This window comes from Elgaria multicarinata, chromosome 10 (assembly GCF_023053635.1).
Source record: "Elgaria multicarinata webbii isolate HBS135686 ecotype San Diego chromosome 10, rElgMul1.1.pri, whole genome shotgun sequence".
In the NCBI taxonomy this organism is placed as follows: domain Eukaryota; kingdom Metazoa; phylum Chordata; class Lepidosauria; order Squamata; family Anguidae; genus Elgaria; species Elgaria multicarinata.
The window spans coordinates 17,160,560-17,177,048 of NC_086180.1; the positions used below are offsets into that span (position 1 = coordinate 17,160,560).

The window sequence follows — 16,489 nt, forward strand, 5'->3', positions numbered from 1 at the left end:
AGAAAAAAATCAGCCCTAGTCCAAAATATGACATACTGACTCAAAAATAAGAACTTAATTGTTTTCAATTGAGAAAATAATTTCAAATCTAGTACTGTGAACATTTAAAACTCGCAGAAATTCCATGTTCAAGACTAAAAATGCAATCCTGTGTTGACTCAGAAGTCAACTGAGCGCAACTCCCAGGTAAGTGTGAACAGCAGCCTTCCCCAACGTTTGGGTGCATTTGGTCTACACTACCATCATCCTTGACTATTAGCCATGATGGCTGGGGCTTATGGGAATTCTAGTGAAATACATCTGGAGGGCACAACGCTGGGGAAAGCTGGTGTATAGGATTGCTGCCTTAATTTGGTTTTAGACATACAAACGAAGTTTATGCTGTCACACATCCAATACTTGATATAATAATTTAAAATATCAGCAGACCCCCAAATTTGGATATGGGTGTACTAGAATTCTGACAGTTCAGATCTATAACTGATATGTCTAATCATTTTTTTCCTCCCTCCCTGCCTGCCATATATTTTAAAAAGCAAGTATGGAAAATAAAAATAAAATGACAAACAGAACCAAGGTTCTGATAAGGCATACATGTCTCCTGAAAAACTGCATTTTGCCAAGTTCCTAAAGTTAATTTGTATATTTGAAGGAATGCCTCCTCCCATATGTACCTGCCCGGACCTTAAGATCATCTACAGGGGCCCTTCTCCGTGAGCCCCTGCCAAAGGAAGTGAGGCAGGTGGCTACTAGGAGGAGGGCTTTCTCCGCTGTGGCACCCCGGTTGTGGAACGAGCTCCCCAGAGAGTTCCGCCTGGCACCTACACTGTACTCCTTTCGTCGCCAGCTGAAGACCTTTTTATTCTCTCAGTATTTTAACACTTAATTTTAACTTAAATTTAAATTTTACTGTTTTAACTCTGTATTTTAATTTTATATCAATTTTGCTGCATGGTTTTTATTCTGGTTGTGCTTTTTATATTGTATTTTGTATTTGTGCTTTTAACCTATTGGTTGTCTTACTATAGTTTTAATTTTTGTGAACCACCCACAGAGCTTCGGCTATTGGGCGGTATAGAAATGTAATAAATAAATAAATAAATAAATATTTTGTCAAAACAAACCCTGAATCTTGGCAACAAGGATAGTAATCAATAGAGCAAATAACAAAATATGTTCAGTTCCACACCCACCCACCCACATTTTATAAATCAAGGCAATTGTGCATTTACAGAGATGCAAACTTAGGCTTAGTTTAAACATGATACCAGGTATGTAGGAAAATTTATATTGCACTCCATGAAGACGGCACCACATTTAAACATACCCAGAGCTACCACAGCAGTGTACAGCTAAGGGATCTCTGGCATGCCAGCACTGAACATTTTTAAGTACTGGTTTAAAAGTGACAAATGCCTGCATGGAACCACACACAGGTGAAGTGGTTGGGGTTGGGGTTATTTAAAAATCACATGCAGCATCATATTCAACCAGGCTGTACAGATAACAAAACAAAGGGATCCAGAAGTACGTATTTTACCTGTAGCCTTAAAAATATCTGTGTGAAGGGCTCCATTCGCACAAGATATGAAGCTACTATCATTGCAGATGAATAGTGGGTGCCATAATGATAAGCAGGAGTTTCACCTGAAAGAAAACAATAAATAAGAATATGGAATAAATGAAAAAGGGGAAAAAAGGAAGGAAATGTCCTTGCATAAAGTCTGCATTAAGCTAATAGGTTAAAGGTTAGGTTGTTGTAATAACAAGACACAAAGCAGATACAAAATGAGACATTTTTATGACTTGGCACTACAATCACGTACATTTTGGAAGTGATACACTAACACAAGTAAATCAAGTAAAATCTGCCCAGCGACTTGACACATATAACAGTTTTAAAACTTTTGTTGTTATTTTGGAATTAAGCACTTCGAATTATCCACACTGAGTTCCCACAGTGTCATTTTCATTTTCATTTCCTTTTCACTTTTCATTTCTTTAGTGACTTTATCTAGTGACTTAATACTGAAACATTCCCAATAACTGATGGAGACAAGCACGATTTTACAGTTACAAGTGCAATCTTGTGCATGTTTAGAAAGAAAAAAAAAATCCTATAACATGGCTGGTTGGAGAATGCTGGGAGTTGTAGGACCTCTTCTGTCTAAACACGCATAGAATTGAGGCTCCTCAACTGTATCCTAGCAAATTTAGTTAAGAACAAACCTGTTGTCATCTTCCCCAGCTGGTAAAAGAGAGAACATTTGGCTGGATTTCTAGTCCTGAATATATCAGATCAAAGGAAAACAACAGTGCAGGCTATCTCAGGGCAATAAATGCCAGTACTTAAATATCTCAGAAATCACTACAGACCAGAGTAGCAGCTGGTATCACAGCTAACATCAGAACAATGGTCTAATGGGGAATAAATCTAGGGAATAAATATTCATCCATTTTATTTCCATAGTTTTTGCACCGATCTTCAAAGCTCATTCCCGTAACTCCCCTGTGGGACAAGGGATGAAGGAAGCAGAAATCGGAGCATCTAAGGCTCACCAAGCACAGCTCATTCACCTTCCCTGTCTTGTGTAATCTTGTTACCAGCCATTTCTCTCTACAGTTCCTGTGAAATGGAACACATTTGTCTCATTGTGGCTAATGGCAATAGGAAATTGTAGTGGCAAAAAAGTTTTATGAATGTGATACTGCATAAGGTATCTCAACATATAAGCATATAATATCTAACTGAAGTTTCATAAACGTCCTTGACATTTTTTTTTAATTACAAAGGCAGAGATTTTTAAAATAAAGTAAAGCAGTGAACAAGTGGCTACACAGAAGGAGTTCATACACCAATCACTTACCATTAGGATCTTCCCAGTCTTTATAGCGCTTCTTATATTGAGCTAACCTCTCGTCAGTCTGGGCCCCCATTGGTTTGGCCAAGTTTCTAAATGTCTTTGGGTTGGTAAGATCCAATTCCTTTAAAATTAAACGAGAAATAAAGGTCATTCCTTAAAAAATTCTTTAGTAGATGCCAGTTTTTTTTTTAAAAAAAGTTTGTAATTTCTCTGTTAATCTAGCTGCTCAGGCAGGGTTGAATTAAAATACTTTCCCCAATTTCATTTAGAGCAGATATTTTTTGACTTACTGAAGCAAGCATAAGCAGGACAATCCTTTGCATGTCATCTCAGGAGTAAACAGGACTGGATGGCTCAGTTCACACAACACTTTTCTCTATGCAGTGTGAAAACTCCACTCAGCATTGAAGTTTTTAGGAGGTACTCACTACACAAGATGTACCAATTCCACCATTGTGGGAATGTGGGCTCCCGTGGAGTAGAGGTTCAATCAACCTGGCATTTGATTGAAAGTTCCTCCACCCTCTCTCCCCCCCAGTCCTCCTGACGCTATCCCATCAGCTATTACTGTGAAAAAACAATCCTGGCGGCTCTCCTCGAGCGGCACTTCCTCCTTTGGCCGCTCTAGCCAGGGAACTCTGTAGCCAGTGGGGAAACTCCACTCAACGCAGCAAGAAACACCACAGACAACACAGAATGCAACGGTTGTGCAGGAACTCTCCTCTGCACAGCGTGGATATTCAGGATGGAGTGTTTTCCAAAAAAAACTCCACTGTGGGGTGGAGTTTTCCCTCCAGACAACACATTTCTCAACAGTGGCGTAACAACTCCACTGTGGAGTTCTAAAACCACCATTGAGAAATGTGTTGTCTGAACTGAGCGGATGACTCAGCAGAACTTTCAGGCCTATATATCAGGCCTATGCATGTCTATTCAGAGATAAGCATGAAAATCAGACTCCTGAGAAAGGGAGCCTTTTTCACAGCTAAGCAGGGAAAAGCCTTTCCGAGGGAGCAGGGCCTGGGGAAGAAGCTGTGGGGCTGGATGGGGAAGCCGTATATCAGTCCTGGGGGCCGGACGATTCCCCCCACCCCAGTCTTATTTCTTATATATCATTGCCAGGCTATTCGGGTTTCTATCTTGAAACATTAATCTTTAAACTACTCAGATTATTTAATGATTACTTGACTATTTAAACAAGCATTACCAACACTTTTCACCATTTTCCCAATGACTGGGGAAACTCAGTGGAAAGCAATTTGAAAAAATTCATCCAAAGATTTACAGTAACTTTTTGGCAGACACCAACATTGCATTTGGATCTTTGACACCCCGCAAGGTTAGGACCTCCTTCTGTCTTCACCACTGAAAGAGCCCGTTCCAAGACTGGAGCACCATGAAGTTAAAAACAAGCCTTACATTTCAACAATTCCCCATGTTTTCCATCAATTGTGTTAGAGGTTTTCAGATTCTTAGATGCCAGCATCAAATATTAAGCCAGAAAAGAAGGCTTGCAGCCCTAATTTGGGTTACTTACAAATGCAGGATTTTAGGCTTCCTGAAATAGATTTCTTTATATATATGAATCTTTCTGAACTGATCAAGCATCAGGAGAAAATTTTGTGTTTACCTCTGAATCGTAGTCTGCAAGGATCCATGGGAAAACAGGATATTGCATGAGGTCATTATAGGATCGGCCAGCCAATGTGTTTAAGTGCATCAGGTACTGGAAATTACTGATTTCCCCTCTCTTTGTAGAGATAAAGCACAAAATAAAACACCATTTGAGTTCATTTCCCAATATTAAAACTTAAAATATTCATTTGTATACTCATCAATAAAATATGGAAACAAAATGTAACAGACCATTTGGCACATGATTACATGCCCAGATATCTATTTCAACTTATTCACACTATGAAAGAGAAACTAAAGTACTTTTTATGCTTACCTCCCATCTTTGTGTCACAGATTTCTCTCCCACTAGAGTGCTCAGCAAGCCGGACCTAATGAGAATCAGGAAAGATCACTGTTTTTGCCATTTAGAAGCAATGTACGAGAACGATATTAGTAATGTCATGTAAGTGAAATGGAACGATTTATTCATTTAACCCACTGAATCAGCGTTATTAAAGACTCAACTGTTCTCTAAAGTTAGTAGAATACCACCAACACCAAGAACAGTTACCTAACCAAGAACAGTTACCTAACCACGGTGGGTTGTTGTATTGTGCAAACAGCACTAATATGGCCAGGAAGCTCATTTACATTACCTCCTAAGGGCACTTCAAATTCTGGTGTCTTTAGCATTTTTGTGTTTTAGTATATTAAACTATAACCTGTTTTAAGAGAAATGCAATATATAAATGTGGCAAAGAAATAAGGGAATAATTCTTCACATGTAGAGCAACCCTGAATTGCACTTCCTCCTACAAGAGTTCCATATGAGTACTGGGGCCTTGGGTAGCTTTGAAGCAGGACCTAAGATCTTAACACATGGGATTTTCTTTCCAGGAAAATCTTCAGGAATACTTCAGAAATCAGCACATTACTTTTGTGGGGATTTAACACTACCAATAACATTTCAAGAAGGAACCCATTACAAATCAAAATTAGAATTTCGTTGACATTTCTGATTTATTTTCTCTCCAAATCTCCTTCATTTCTTGTGAACTGGGAACCTATGGTTAACAGCTTCAGAACAAGCAAGGCTATTAAGCCAACTTCAAACCATGGCTTAATAACCTTGCTTGTTTATAAGCCATTAATCATAGTTTCCTGGTTTGGATGAAACAGGAAACAACAGTTAACTGGTTTGTTTGCCAGCTCATGCAAAGAGGCTGTGCGCGTGGCCATAAGGCGTGTTGATAGCCCAACTTATTCCTTCCAAATCTATTCCACAGAACAATAAAACATAAATTCTTACCCTTGTTCTACGCTGGTGTTGGGCCGCTGTCCAGACACAGACTCCGAGCTGTCAGTTAAAGATGGAACTACAGCCAAAAACCTTGTAAAAATCAAGACAAAAAATACAATTAGCAAAATATATTCTCCAATTTGATTAGGATCGCGGCTATTCCAATAAGTTAAATAGCCCATTCAATTTTCATTAGAAATACACTTTTTCATTAGAAATACACTTTTTAATGAATAATAAACAAGTAAAAAAATGGCAATCTAAGTCCAAAAAGTGATTCCTGGGTGAAGATGACAGAGGGCACAACTGTTATCCAGCTTTAAGCTGGGGGATGACGACGACACCTACATGCTTTTCAATGAAAATGAAAAACAAATCAACATTTCATTAGATTTATTTTTTTACCAAATGGAACCTCACCTGCCATTATTTTGCCTATTCATTCAACTTCTGAGGTCCTTTTACAAGGAAAGGAGATATACGGAAGCTTATGACACAGTGGCAGCTAAGCCGTAGTGTGCCACAGACTGGCCTTGTCACAAAACAGAAGAATTATTTTGTTGGCAACTTGTTACCAAATAATTCAAACAGTCTTGAAAAGAGAACGGCCAGTCAATAAAGCTCAGGAACTTGAATAAAGTTTATAGATCAACATTGCTATCGAAAATGACGACTAAATTTGGAGCAGGAAACTGGGAACGTAAAAAGGCCTGTAGCATACTTGAGAATCACTGACACTCCAGCAAGTGAGGGAACACTGAGGAACAAGGCATGCCTACAGGTGAGATTTCCTCTGTCCTTTTAGAGCCCTTTCATCTGCCTGGGATTTTACTAACCCAAGTAATTAAGTGCCTTCTGCAAAACCTGACTATCCCCTTATTCATCCTTAACCAGGTCACAGCTCCAATGCAGACCCTTTAGTGGACTCTACTGTTTAATTCTCTTGTAAGCAGTTGTGAAAACTATTCATTTATTTTGACCTTTTGCCTTTTAGCTTTCAAATCAGCTATTGATCAAAGGAGGCCTTTTTCTTTTGGGTCATGACTGCTCTGTTTTCTTTGGAGTCCTTGGTGAGGGACTTCACTGAAAACTTTCATAAAATCTAACCGTACAATATTTGCAGATGGTCAACTGAAAATTTATAATACCTTTGGTAGACTTTATTTTTCACTCCTTTCTGAAAAGCTAGAAGGTAGTTGCGTCCATCTCCTGAGAATACTTCAACAGCAATTGGCTGCAATGAAATGGTAAGTTTTAAAAGGTGGCCAGGCCAGATGAGAGCGATTGTTGAGGTCTCTCAGAGGTGCAATTCAGAAATTTCTTTTCCTAGCTGAAAAATCAACTTGTGGCCGCAAACAGTAAAAGGTGTGCTTTAAAATTATCCCTATTATCTCTGTCTCCGATTATGTTTACAGTGCATTAAGGCGTCCAGACTAAAATATTTAATAAAAAAATAGACTATAAAATATAGCCAGTCCCATCTGTAAGATGTTATTCCACTTTAAAAGACACAGTAGTGTGATTTCAGTACATATGTGGTGTATTTATTTATTTATTTTTTACATTTATAAACCGCCCCACAGCCGAAGCTCTCTAAAGTGGCTAAAGTGTTGGACTGGGAGTCGGGAGTTCCGGGTTCTAGTCCCCATTCAGCCATGGAAACCCACTGGGTGACTTTGGGCTAGTCACACACTCTCAGCCCACCCCACCTCACAGGGTTGTTGTTGTGAGGATAACATGGAGAGGAGGAGGAGGATTATGTACGCCGCCTTGGGTTCCTTGGAGGAAAAAAGGCAATAATAAATAAATAAAATATCAAATATTAAACAAATTCTTCTTTCCCCCAATGTACACCACCTGCAACAGGTATCTTCTTTTATGCACTTCCTTGATATCCTCATATGCAAAAATACTGCATGTCCTTTTGAGCTGACTTGGACCCTGCCGAGCTCCCCTGGGTATAATTGGCTCATGCATGCTGTAGAGATGGAAAGGTAAAATGAAAGGTGTGAGAGAAACTATAAATCTATGATTATATTAAGTAATTATAATTGCTTCTATAATTAGTAACTATCATTTTTCTTATTTTCTATTAAAACATTTCATTATATTATCATTATCAGCATTATTAAAACCATGATGTAACTAGGGCTAGGAAGAGATTTTGTATATTTCTATTTAGTCATATTTTGTTCCCAAGTTGTAGTTAACAGAACAATAGGAGGACTTCCTACAATCCCGATACTTCCTACAATCCCGATAATTTTTCCTATTGCATTTTTAAAGATTATTAAGCCTAACTCACTTTGGAGGCAAGGTCTCAATATCCCGTATTTCTCTGGTGGCAGTCATGGTAAATCCATCAATCACATAAAAGTGTTCTTTGCCAAACAGAAGGAGTCCCTCACTCGTGTCTAGGCCTTGAACCCGAGCACAGCGGTACATGTGTTGAATCTGCGATAAGATCCAAATAGTTAATCAAAAGTAGATGAAATAAAAATGTTATTATGTGAGTATACTTAATTTATAGGCCCGTGGTCGGGGTGGGTTCTCACACATGGAAGGGGGCTACATTAATACTGACAAACATTAGAGGCCATCTAAGAGAACATGATTGTGGCACAGGATACAATGAGAAGGAAGGACAGCCTGAAAATGAACATTGATCCCCCAAGAATTTCAAGGGTTTTTAATATCGCTGATTATTTACAAGGGGTAAAATAGAATAGAATAGGATAAGGAACAATTATGTCTTTGTTGGGAATTAATGCTTAATCTCAGATATCAATCCTGAAGAAGCCTCTTTAGTTCCAATTGTCGAACTTGTAGAAGCATCCCTTTCCCAAATTTAATTTATTTTGTTAGTAGCATCAGCTTTAGATGTCTTTCATTAGAAACTGTGAAGCTAGAGGTCTATTTATTACATGTTTCATCTGACATTCAAGAGGTGGCAATCTGATGACTCCTTCCCAGCCAATGCCATGTTGAATCCATGGGTCTTACGAGTAAAGCCTTACTAGAGTTTCATTTGCCATTCAAAGGAATTCACAACAGGTACAAGCTATCTACATTATCTAGAACTGCTCACCCATCCCATTTTGTATGCTTTCCTAATGTTGGGAGACAAAAATGTCAAACTGTGTAAGAAGCCTTACATAGCGCTAATTTATAATATTGGGGAATAATTTTAGGGCATCCATTCTACTGCCTTCAAGAGAATGAGCTTTAGACAGCTGTGTGAGATAATAAACCAATGTAAAACATTAGGTGTTCTTGATGGTGTTTTGATTATTTCCACTACTTTCAAACTTGCAGAACCTTTTGAATAGACTGAAGAAGTTCTGGAGACCTGAATAAGCAAACACTTTCAAGAAATGGACTTTGGAGCTTAATCTTAATGCAGAGCCGATTAAAACTAGTAGTAAGCATTTTTATACAGAGTATAATGGGCTATTACGGAGAACGTCCTAGTTCCAAAATAATGGGGCTCTGTACTGCTCTATTTTTCTTCCAACAAGACCAAACATATAACAGAGAAACAAGGTCCTACAAATTCCTATGACCATTAGCAATATTATCTTTAAACTACACCTATAATAAAATGAGATTCATTTTAAATGCTTACTCCCATCAATGAAAGCAATGCATAAATTCCCTACATTTTAAAGGCCTACATATTTTAATGTCCTCAGAAGCACTTCAGAATCCTAGTCAATATTTTCCATAAAATTGTTGCCCAAATATGATTAAGTACGTCTTCAGGAGCTTAAAGGACACATAGAGCTCTCAAACCCAGTGGATTGCTGAGCTTTGATTTAATATTGTTTTCCAGGTAAAAGTAGAATCAGTCTTACTGGAGATTAAATCAAACACTGGTCTATTACTCTTCACAGGTATAAGAATCTGCTATAAGTCATTTTTGTCCTCATTTAATTAACTGGGCTGCATTTTGGTAAGCTGATTGTTCCTTTTATTAGATCCCCCCACTCTGTGTACTCCTTTATGTCATGCTAATTTGGATAAGGATAAGTAACAGTTTCTTGGAGCAACAGAAAGGAGTCTGGAGGAACAATACACTCAAGACTCAGTGGATCTTGTGGCCAAAGCCCAGGGCTCCACAGCCCAGGGGAGGGGGAGCCTAAACGACCACTCAGAGAGCGGCAGGTGATGGTGGCAGCAGAAGCAAACTCCATTCTATTCCTGTAGTTATGATGATGCTATGATTTCATTGAGTTTAAAATGCAAACCTTCACCTGCTCAGAGCATTTTTCTAACCAGGGTTGGCAAACAGCATTGTTCTAAACATATCAGGAATGTTAGTTGTAAAGCATGGAATGGCGGGGGGTGGGGAGAGAGAAGTTAGTTGTCTGTCCCACAACTGCATATGGCCATCTAAAGGGGTGGTAGATGAGATCATTAAGTCCAGGGGCTAAAACAACCAGTTATACCACAGACAGGAACTTTCTATGTTCTGAAACATCTTATACTGTGGAAGAATTCTGAGAGCAAAGGGGCATTCAGGGCTACAATAATTATACCTTCTCTCCTTCTTCAAGCAGTCGAAGCAAAGTAGCGTTGTCAGTTTTTTCCTCTTCATCTATAGAGCTACCCTCTACTATTTGATCCTGGAGCTGCTCCTGATTCTCCTCATCACCACCATCAGGTGCAGAACGGGACCTCTTCAGTGGAGGTTTAACAAGACCTACATGAAGCAGACAGAATTAGTCAGTAGTATCTTTACATTAACAAGTCCATTCAAGTAAAGATCGGTTTTATTTCACTTATGATTCATGGCCCATTCCAAAAAGTTCCAACTAAAATTAGATATAATTTCCATAGAAATGGAGGAAGAATAAATCAAATAAGGAGTTGGTCAGCATATCCCCATTTTACCAAAAGGTCAAGGGCTGTCAATGGGTGCATGGTTCCTGCTCAACCATGAAGCTCAGTGGATGAACTTGGACAATTTACTGTGTGTGGGGTGTGTGTGGGGGGGTGATGATCAGAAAAGAACTCAAATCTCCCTAAACTACTTTAGCCTTTGCATGAACGTGTTTGCAGAACCATGCCCCTAAATATCATGACTACACTGGTTACAATTCACATGTCAAGAAAAGAAATGTGCATCAGTTTCTGCCTTGTGCTATTGCGAATATTAGAATGGTGAATTTCTGCCCCTCCTCTCAAGAACAGTTTATTACTTGTGTGCATACTTCCTAATACAAAAATGATCTAACCTTTAACTCTTGCAATAGTATCTTCACCATGTTCGGGCTCCTGCTGAGCAGTTTCTCCTTCAGAGCTGTCTTCAATGGTATCTTGAAAGACTGTAGGGTTTCCAGAAGCCAGGCGCATGTAGTATTCTTTGCTGTCATAGCTTATAGCTCTTCGGTAGCGTGCAGGTTTCTTGAAATAATAATTTAATTTAAGTGTTCAATGAAATCAACTCATTCTTTAAGCAATTACATCCTAGATATAACTCCGTGCTGAGAAGCTGGCTCGGGTTATAGCTTAAAGCAGCCAACCGAAAGCTAATTAGACTTTTCATAGGCAATCAGCTGGATTTGGACTGACTCTATTACCACTAAAACAATGATCAAAATTAAGTGCTACGTGATGAACAGCATACAATGTAAAAATTAATAGCATATGTTCAGCGTGTTTTGTGAATTACCACAAAAGGACTAACGAACTCGTACTTATTTGTGTCAGATGGCTGATTTATAACATTTCATCATTTCCCGTAATGCGTCCAGCTAATTCATTTTTGAAAAATCCTCAAATATTGGTTTACATTTAATTCTTTCCAAAACATAATGAAGTTAAAAAAAAGAGAGAGATAGTGATGCAGTGGTGCAGAACCTCTTTTAGCCCGAGAGCCCAAATTCCATTTCAGAGAAGCTTTTGAGAATCACATTCCAGTTCTGGGTGGGGCTGCTAAAATACCGGCCTATTTTAGCTTAAAGCTCTCTTCCTGCCAGTAACTAAGCCTTAGGAGAGCCATTTCAACTTTTTAGAATGAGGAAAAAAACTGCACAAAAACGACCAAATGATGGGTGGTTTGGGGAAAGGCAGCGGGGCCAGGAGAAGGGGGCATCACCATCTGGGAAACATCGGAGGGCCAGATTGGGACCCCAGGAGGGCAGGGTGTGGCACCTGGGCTTGACATTCTGCACCCCAGATGTAGAGAAACTGATTGGCGTTACAATTAGAGCTACCATCACCGTCTACATTTGCATTAAGAAATAGGTTTAATTATGACATTTTGTTACAGAGAATAGGGGAGGCTGGGAAGTGTTTGAAGAATCATAATTTGTCTTGGATGTGGTGCCCAAGATCACAAAGTCCTGTTTAGTGTTAGTTTACATTTAGTTTACATATAGTATTACACTATATGTTGGGCTGAAATCCTAAACACAGTTGTGCACACCCCAACGGTCCAGGGCTCATGACCAAACTGGGCTGTTGATTGCATGTTTTGCCAAAGCTCCAGTTGCGTTACATAGGAACTCTAAATTCGACAATCAAAGAGTTAGATTTTTTTTCCTGGAATGCCATAATGTTTTACCAAACCTCTATTCCAGTCCACTCCTCCTAACTTTCATGACTGGTTGAGGACATCTGTGGAATTCCGTACAGAACAGCTATACAACTGCTTTCTCAAAAGCTCGGCTTATCACCCAGCCCACGACTGCTGAGTAACAAATGTTTACCAGCTTTAGGTTAGCATGGTAAATAAAGTTCAATTGTGAGTCAAACATGTGATGCAGCATTCATGAAAATCACTTCACCCTGTGCCAAATTCTGCAGAGATCCATCCAGCACACATTCACAATATGATAAGTTTGTTGAGTGAATTGACTTTTAAGTCCTGAGGATTTCTATAGGACCTATGAGCCTGTAAACTGTGCACATCGATCCATATTTGGATCGAGCTCCAAATATGTACATTATGTTTACTTTTACAGTATGATTAAAAGTGTGGACAGTAAACTGCTTGTTTTCTTAGAAATGAAGTTGGCAATATAAGGGTTTGGAAGATAATAACTGCTGCATCTCATTCCAAAGCCTATTAAAAGATTAAAGAATACAAAGCTCTTCTCTATCTACCACCTGAAACCCACAATTATTCTTCAGTTTCAAATCAGATTTTTACATGTAACTGTTGACACAAGATGATGAGTTGTTATATTAGTGCTACACACATAATAGAGAAAGTATAACTTGACAAATAACTAAAAAAAACCAGTAACAGTCCAAAAATCTCTCTAATACAATGCTTTCCAAACATTGATTTGACAAGTAATTCAAGATGAGTGAAGGTTTACTGTACTTAGTGATGAGCAAATTTATTTTAAAAACTATTTGAAACTGACTTTTGTGATCTGGGTTGGACGATTTACAGAACGTATGTAATATTGAATCGCACTTGCCAACCATCTAATTTTAGAAACAAAATATAACACACGTTTCTAATGTGTTTGTTTCGAAATGGAAAAAAAACAACAAAACTAAAAATATTGCTAAAAAAAGTAAACGTAAGCTTCTGCCAACTTTTCCAATTGGAAGTTTTTTTTCCAGATCACTTTCAAAGTCTTTGCCTCTAGTTTTAAAGGGATGCACTTCCCATATTCCTAATCAGAAGCACATTCCAAATGTGTAAGTTAACACGAGGGCAGACAGCGGTGATCAATGGTTCCAGCTGAACACTTGATATGGCCCCAAATAAGCATATGTAGATGAATTGGCTAAGTACATGAATGTTCAAACTGCCCATCACTAAGTGCATCATAGTTCATTAGTTTCGATTCCGAGCTGGTACATGTTTTTTACAGTGAGAACAGTGACAGCACAGCCCACCACAGCCTGTTAGTGTGCAGCACAGACGGGAAGAGCTACAGAGACGTTGTATTAGGTGAAGACTTGAAGAGAACACAGCCACACCCTCTGAAGTGTACTTAATGTAAATTATTAATCCTACAACAGAGTTACTGAGGAAGCACGTTGAAAGCCAACCATAGAAGCCTTGTTAAGGTTGCCTAACATGCACAGAGAAGTTTATATCCATTTTGCCACCGGTGGATAGTTTTCTTTCTTTACCTTTTGAGGAATGGTATCGTCAGATGTCTCAGGAGGCTTACTTGAGAAGTCAGACTGAAAATAGGGCATTAAGTATAAAAACATGAGGGGGGGGAAATCACATTGAGGAAGAATGAAGATGGACTATTTGCTGCATCTTTTGATCAAACCTTTCAGGTACCAGACTGAACTTTTATTTTACTTTCCGCACCAGGGGTTGTAAAGCAGGGAGGGGAGGGAGGGAAGTACAGAAGCTTGCACTTCAAATTTTGTCAAGCTCTGTTTAATTGCAAACCTAATTCATTTTGTGAACCAACAACCTGGGAGAGAAATTAATACACAATACTTTAGCAACACTAACAGTATTTGATTCTCAGTTGGTCATATAAACATCTCACAACGTTGCCTACAAGTTCAGTCTGCAAATACTATGGACAATAAAGAGCTGCCCCTTTACCCTTCGCCCCCTGACACCACCATATTTGTAAAAGTCACTTCCAGGGCTGGTCCCTGCCATGAGGCGTGTTGAATCTCTGGCTTCACCTGGCAGAATAGGAAGGTGATGGCTCTTGGCAAGTATGCTCCTCCCAGCACCCCCCAGTGGCTGAGCGGAGGTGCTGCCACCCAGCTGGATTCCAGCAGCCATGGTTGGTTCCTTTCCTGCACATGAGGAGGGGACACTGGACCATCTTTTCCCCACGCATCCCCATTTTCTCCTACAGGCTGCTCTGCTGCTCTTTCCTCCCCTGCTCATGATCCCACCAGTGGGCACAGCTTGTAGTGTGGTGACTTGAGCATTCTCCATGGCGGTGCCCCGACAGTGAAATTTCCTCTGCAAGGCTGGCCTCCGCATTGTTGAGTTTTGGACAACTGAAAACATATTTGTTCACTCAGGGTTTTAAGATGTAACTTGGCCTTGAGACCTTACTGCTTTAAGGTTTTGCATGCTTTAAGTGTGTGTGTGTGTGTGTGTGTGTGTGTGTGTGTGTACCATTACTTTGACTCCGGCAGAAAAACATTTTGGTCTGGCTCTGATTACTCTTGCCCGAAAATGAGCTTATATTTTTCCAGGTATCTTTGCTTAGGCGAGCTCAGTTTGCAGAACTTGTAATCCACCAATGAATGCAACCCATCAGCCATGTATAGCAATCAATGAATCTGACGCTTCTGCTGCTTGCCTAGGACTATAAATACAGATGGTTATGAAGCACCTGTCAAGTGGGTTGTGTATAGGTTGCAGCGGCCTTCCCATTAGGACAGGGAATAAGCCACAGTGGAGTACTAATCAACTAGCTTCTGGAGGAACAGTCTGCAGAAAGCCAACGTATGTGGCTGTATGGCTCAGGCAGCCATTCCAAATACCTGCCGGTAAGACTTGGAGGTGCTTCTATGTCCATCCATAAAACCATGGCAGAAAATTATTATAGAATCATTAGCAGCCAATGAATATCTGGGATTGTATGCACAGGCATGGTGGTAAACATCCTTTTCAATTATACAAGCAATAGAACACTGTATTGTTCCTGCTGAAGACTACAAATAAGTATGTCATTGCACTTACCAACATATTTGTCTCATGTTCAGTATCTGGCATGTAAGGATACTGAATGTAAAACATGTCATTTCGCACCATCTTCTTCCTCATTCGACAGGGCCCTTCTGTCATTTCCAGCATCCATTTGTCCAGATGAGAGCCAATGGGAGGGCCCCACAGTCCTCTCTCCCGTAACAACTCATATTCAATTTGAGACCACTCTTCTGTCACATACGTCAATGCATTTTGCTGACGCTGGAAAGGACCATATAGGTTAATTGCCACAGTGCACTAAGCTTGTCATAAATGCATGCAGTATCCAGTTAGCTATCTGGTACTGAAATTCTACTAACAGCATCTCATGAGGCTCAGCAGCAAAGAGGCCAGAGAAACCTGAAATTCCTTAAAGGGTTCGAGGTGCAAAGCTGCATACCCAAGCTGTCCTCCTCACTCTTGGGAATTCAAAGCCCAGGCTTGTGAGTAGCTTTCATTACTGCTATGGTTATATGTTGTACTCTCTATAAGAGAGGCTGTGCTGGTACTAACCCCTTTGTATCTATGAACCCGTTCTATAAGCAACTCGAGCACTAGTCCTAGGCTGCCAGCATAAAAAATCATTCAAGGGATTTATTTATAATATTTCTATACTGCCCAATAGCCAAAACACTATGGGCAGTTCACAAAAATTTAAACCGCAAAGTACAGCATAAAACAATATAAAATATAAAAGATTAAAACTACAATATAAAAGTTCAACCAGAATAAAACCTAGCAGCAATGCAGAGATTTAAAATACAGTTTTAAAACAGCAGAGCTAAAAGACCAGACTGCTAAAATGCTTGGGAAAATAAAAAAGGTCTTCTTCACCTGGCGCCGAAAGGAGTACAATGTAGGCACCAGGTGATTCTCTCTAGGGAGATCATTCCACAACCAGGGCGCTTGAAGCTGCCTTATCCCAGTATTGCCTTCTCCCAACTAGCAACAGCTTTCCAGAGTCTCAAGTAGAGGTCATTCCCATCATCTGCTAGCAGACTGGGTTCTTCAGAGGTTGTAACTGGGACCTTCTGCATGTACCACTGAGTTATGGGTGAAATG

At 39.6% G+C, this 16,489-nt stretch overlaps 1 protein-coding gene across 8 annotated transcripts in view; it reads right to left on the bottom strand.

Annotated features, from left to right (window-relative positions):
• WDFY3 (WD repeat and FYVE domain containing 3) overlaps window positions 1-16,489 on the bottom strand; it is a 154,567-nt gene that overhangs the window by 21,410 nt on the left and 116,668 nt on the right. For 7 of the 8 annotated variants that reach the window (XM_063136183.1, XM_063136184.1, XM_063136186.1 and 4 more), the window contains 12 exons: window positions 15,422-15,649; window positions 13,882-13,935; window positions 11,019-11,187; window positions 10,320-10,483; window positions 8,087-8,235; window positions 7,639-7,759; window positions 6,930-7,015; window positions 5,791-5,871; window positions 4,816-4,870; window positions 4,495-4,614; window positions 2,868-2,985; window positions 1,541-1,647 (listed from right to left, as the gene is read on the bottom strand). In XM_063136183.1, the coding sequence (XP_062992253.1) occupies window positions 1,541-1,647; window positions 2,868-2,985; window positions 4,495-4,614; window positions 4,816-4,870; window positions 5,791-5,871; window positions 6,930-7,015; window positions 7,639-7,759; window positions 8,087-8,235; window positions 10,320-10,483; window positions 11,019-11,187; window positions 13,882-13,935; window positions 15,422-15,649 (1,452 nt within the window). The remainder of the gene's footprint in view (window positions 1-1,540; window positions 1,648-2,867; window positions 2,986-4,494; window positions 4,615-4,815; window positions 4,871-5,790; window positions 5,872-6,929; window positions 7,016-7,638; window positions 7,760-8,086; window positions 8,236-10,319; window positions 10,484-11,018; window positions 11,188-13,881; window positions 13,936-15,421; window positions 15,650-16,489) is intronic. The other variant, XM_063136182.1, reaches the window with a different exon arrangement.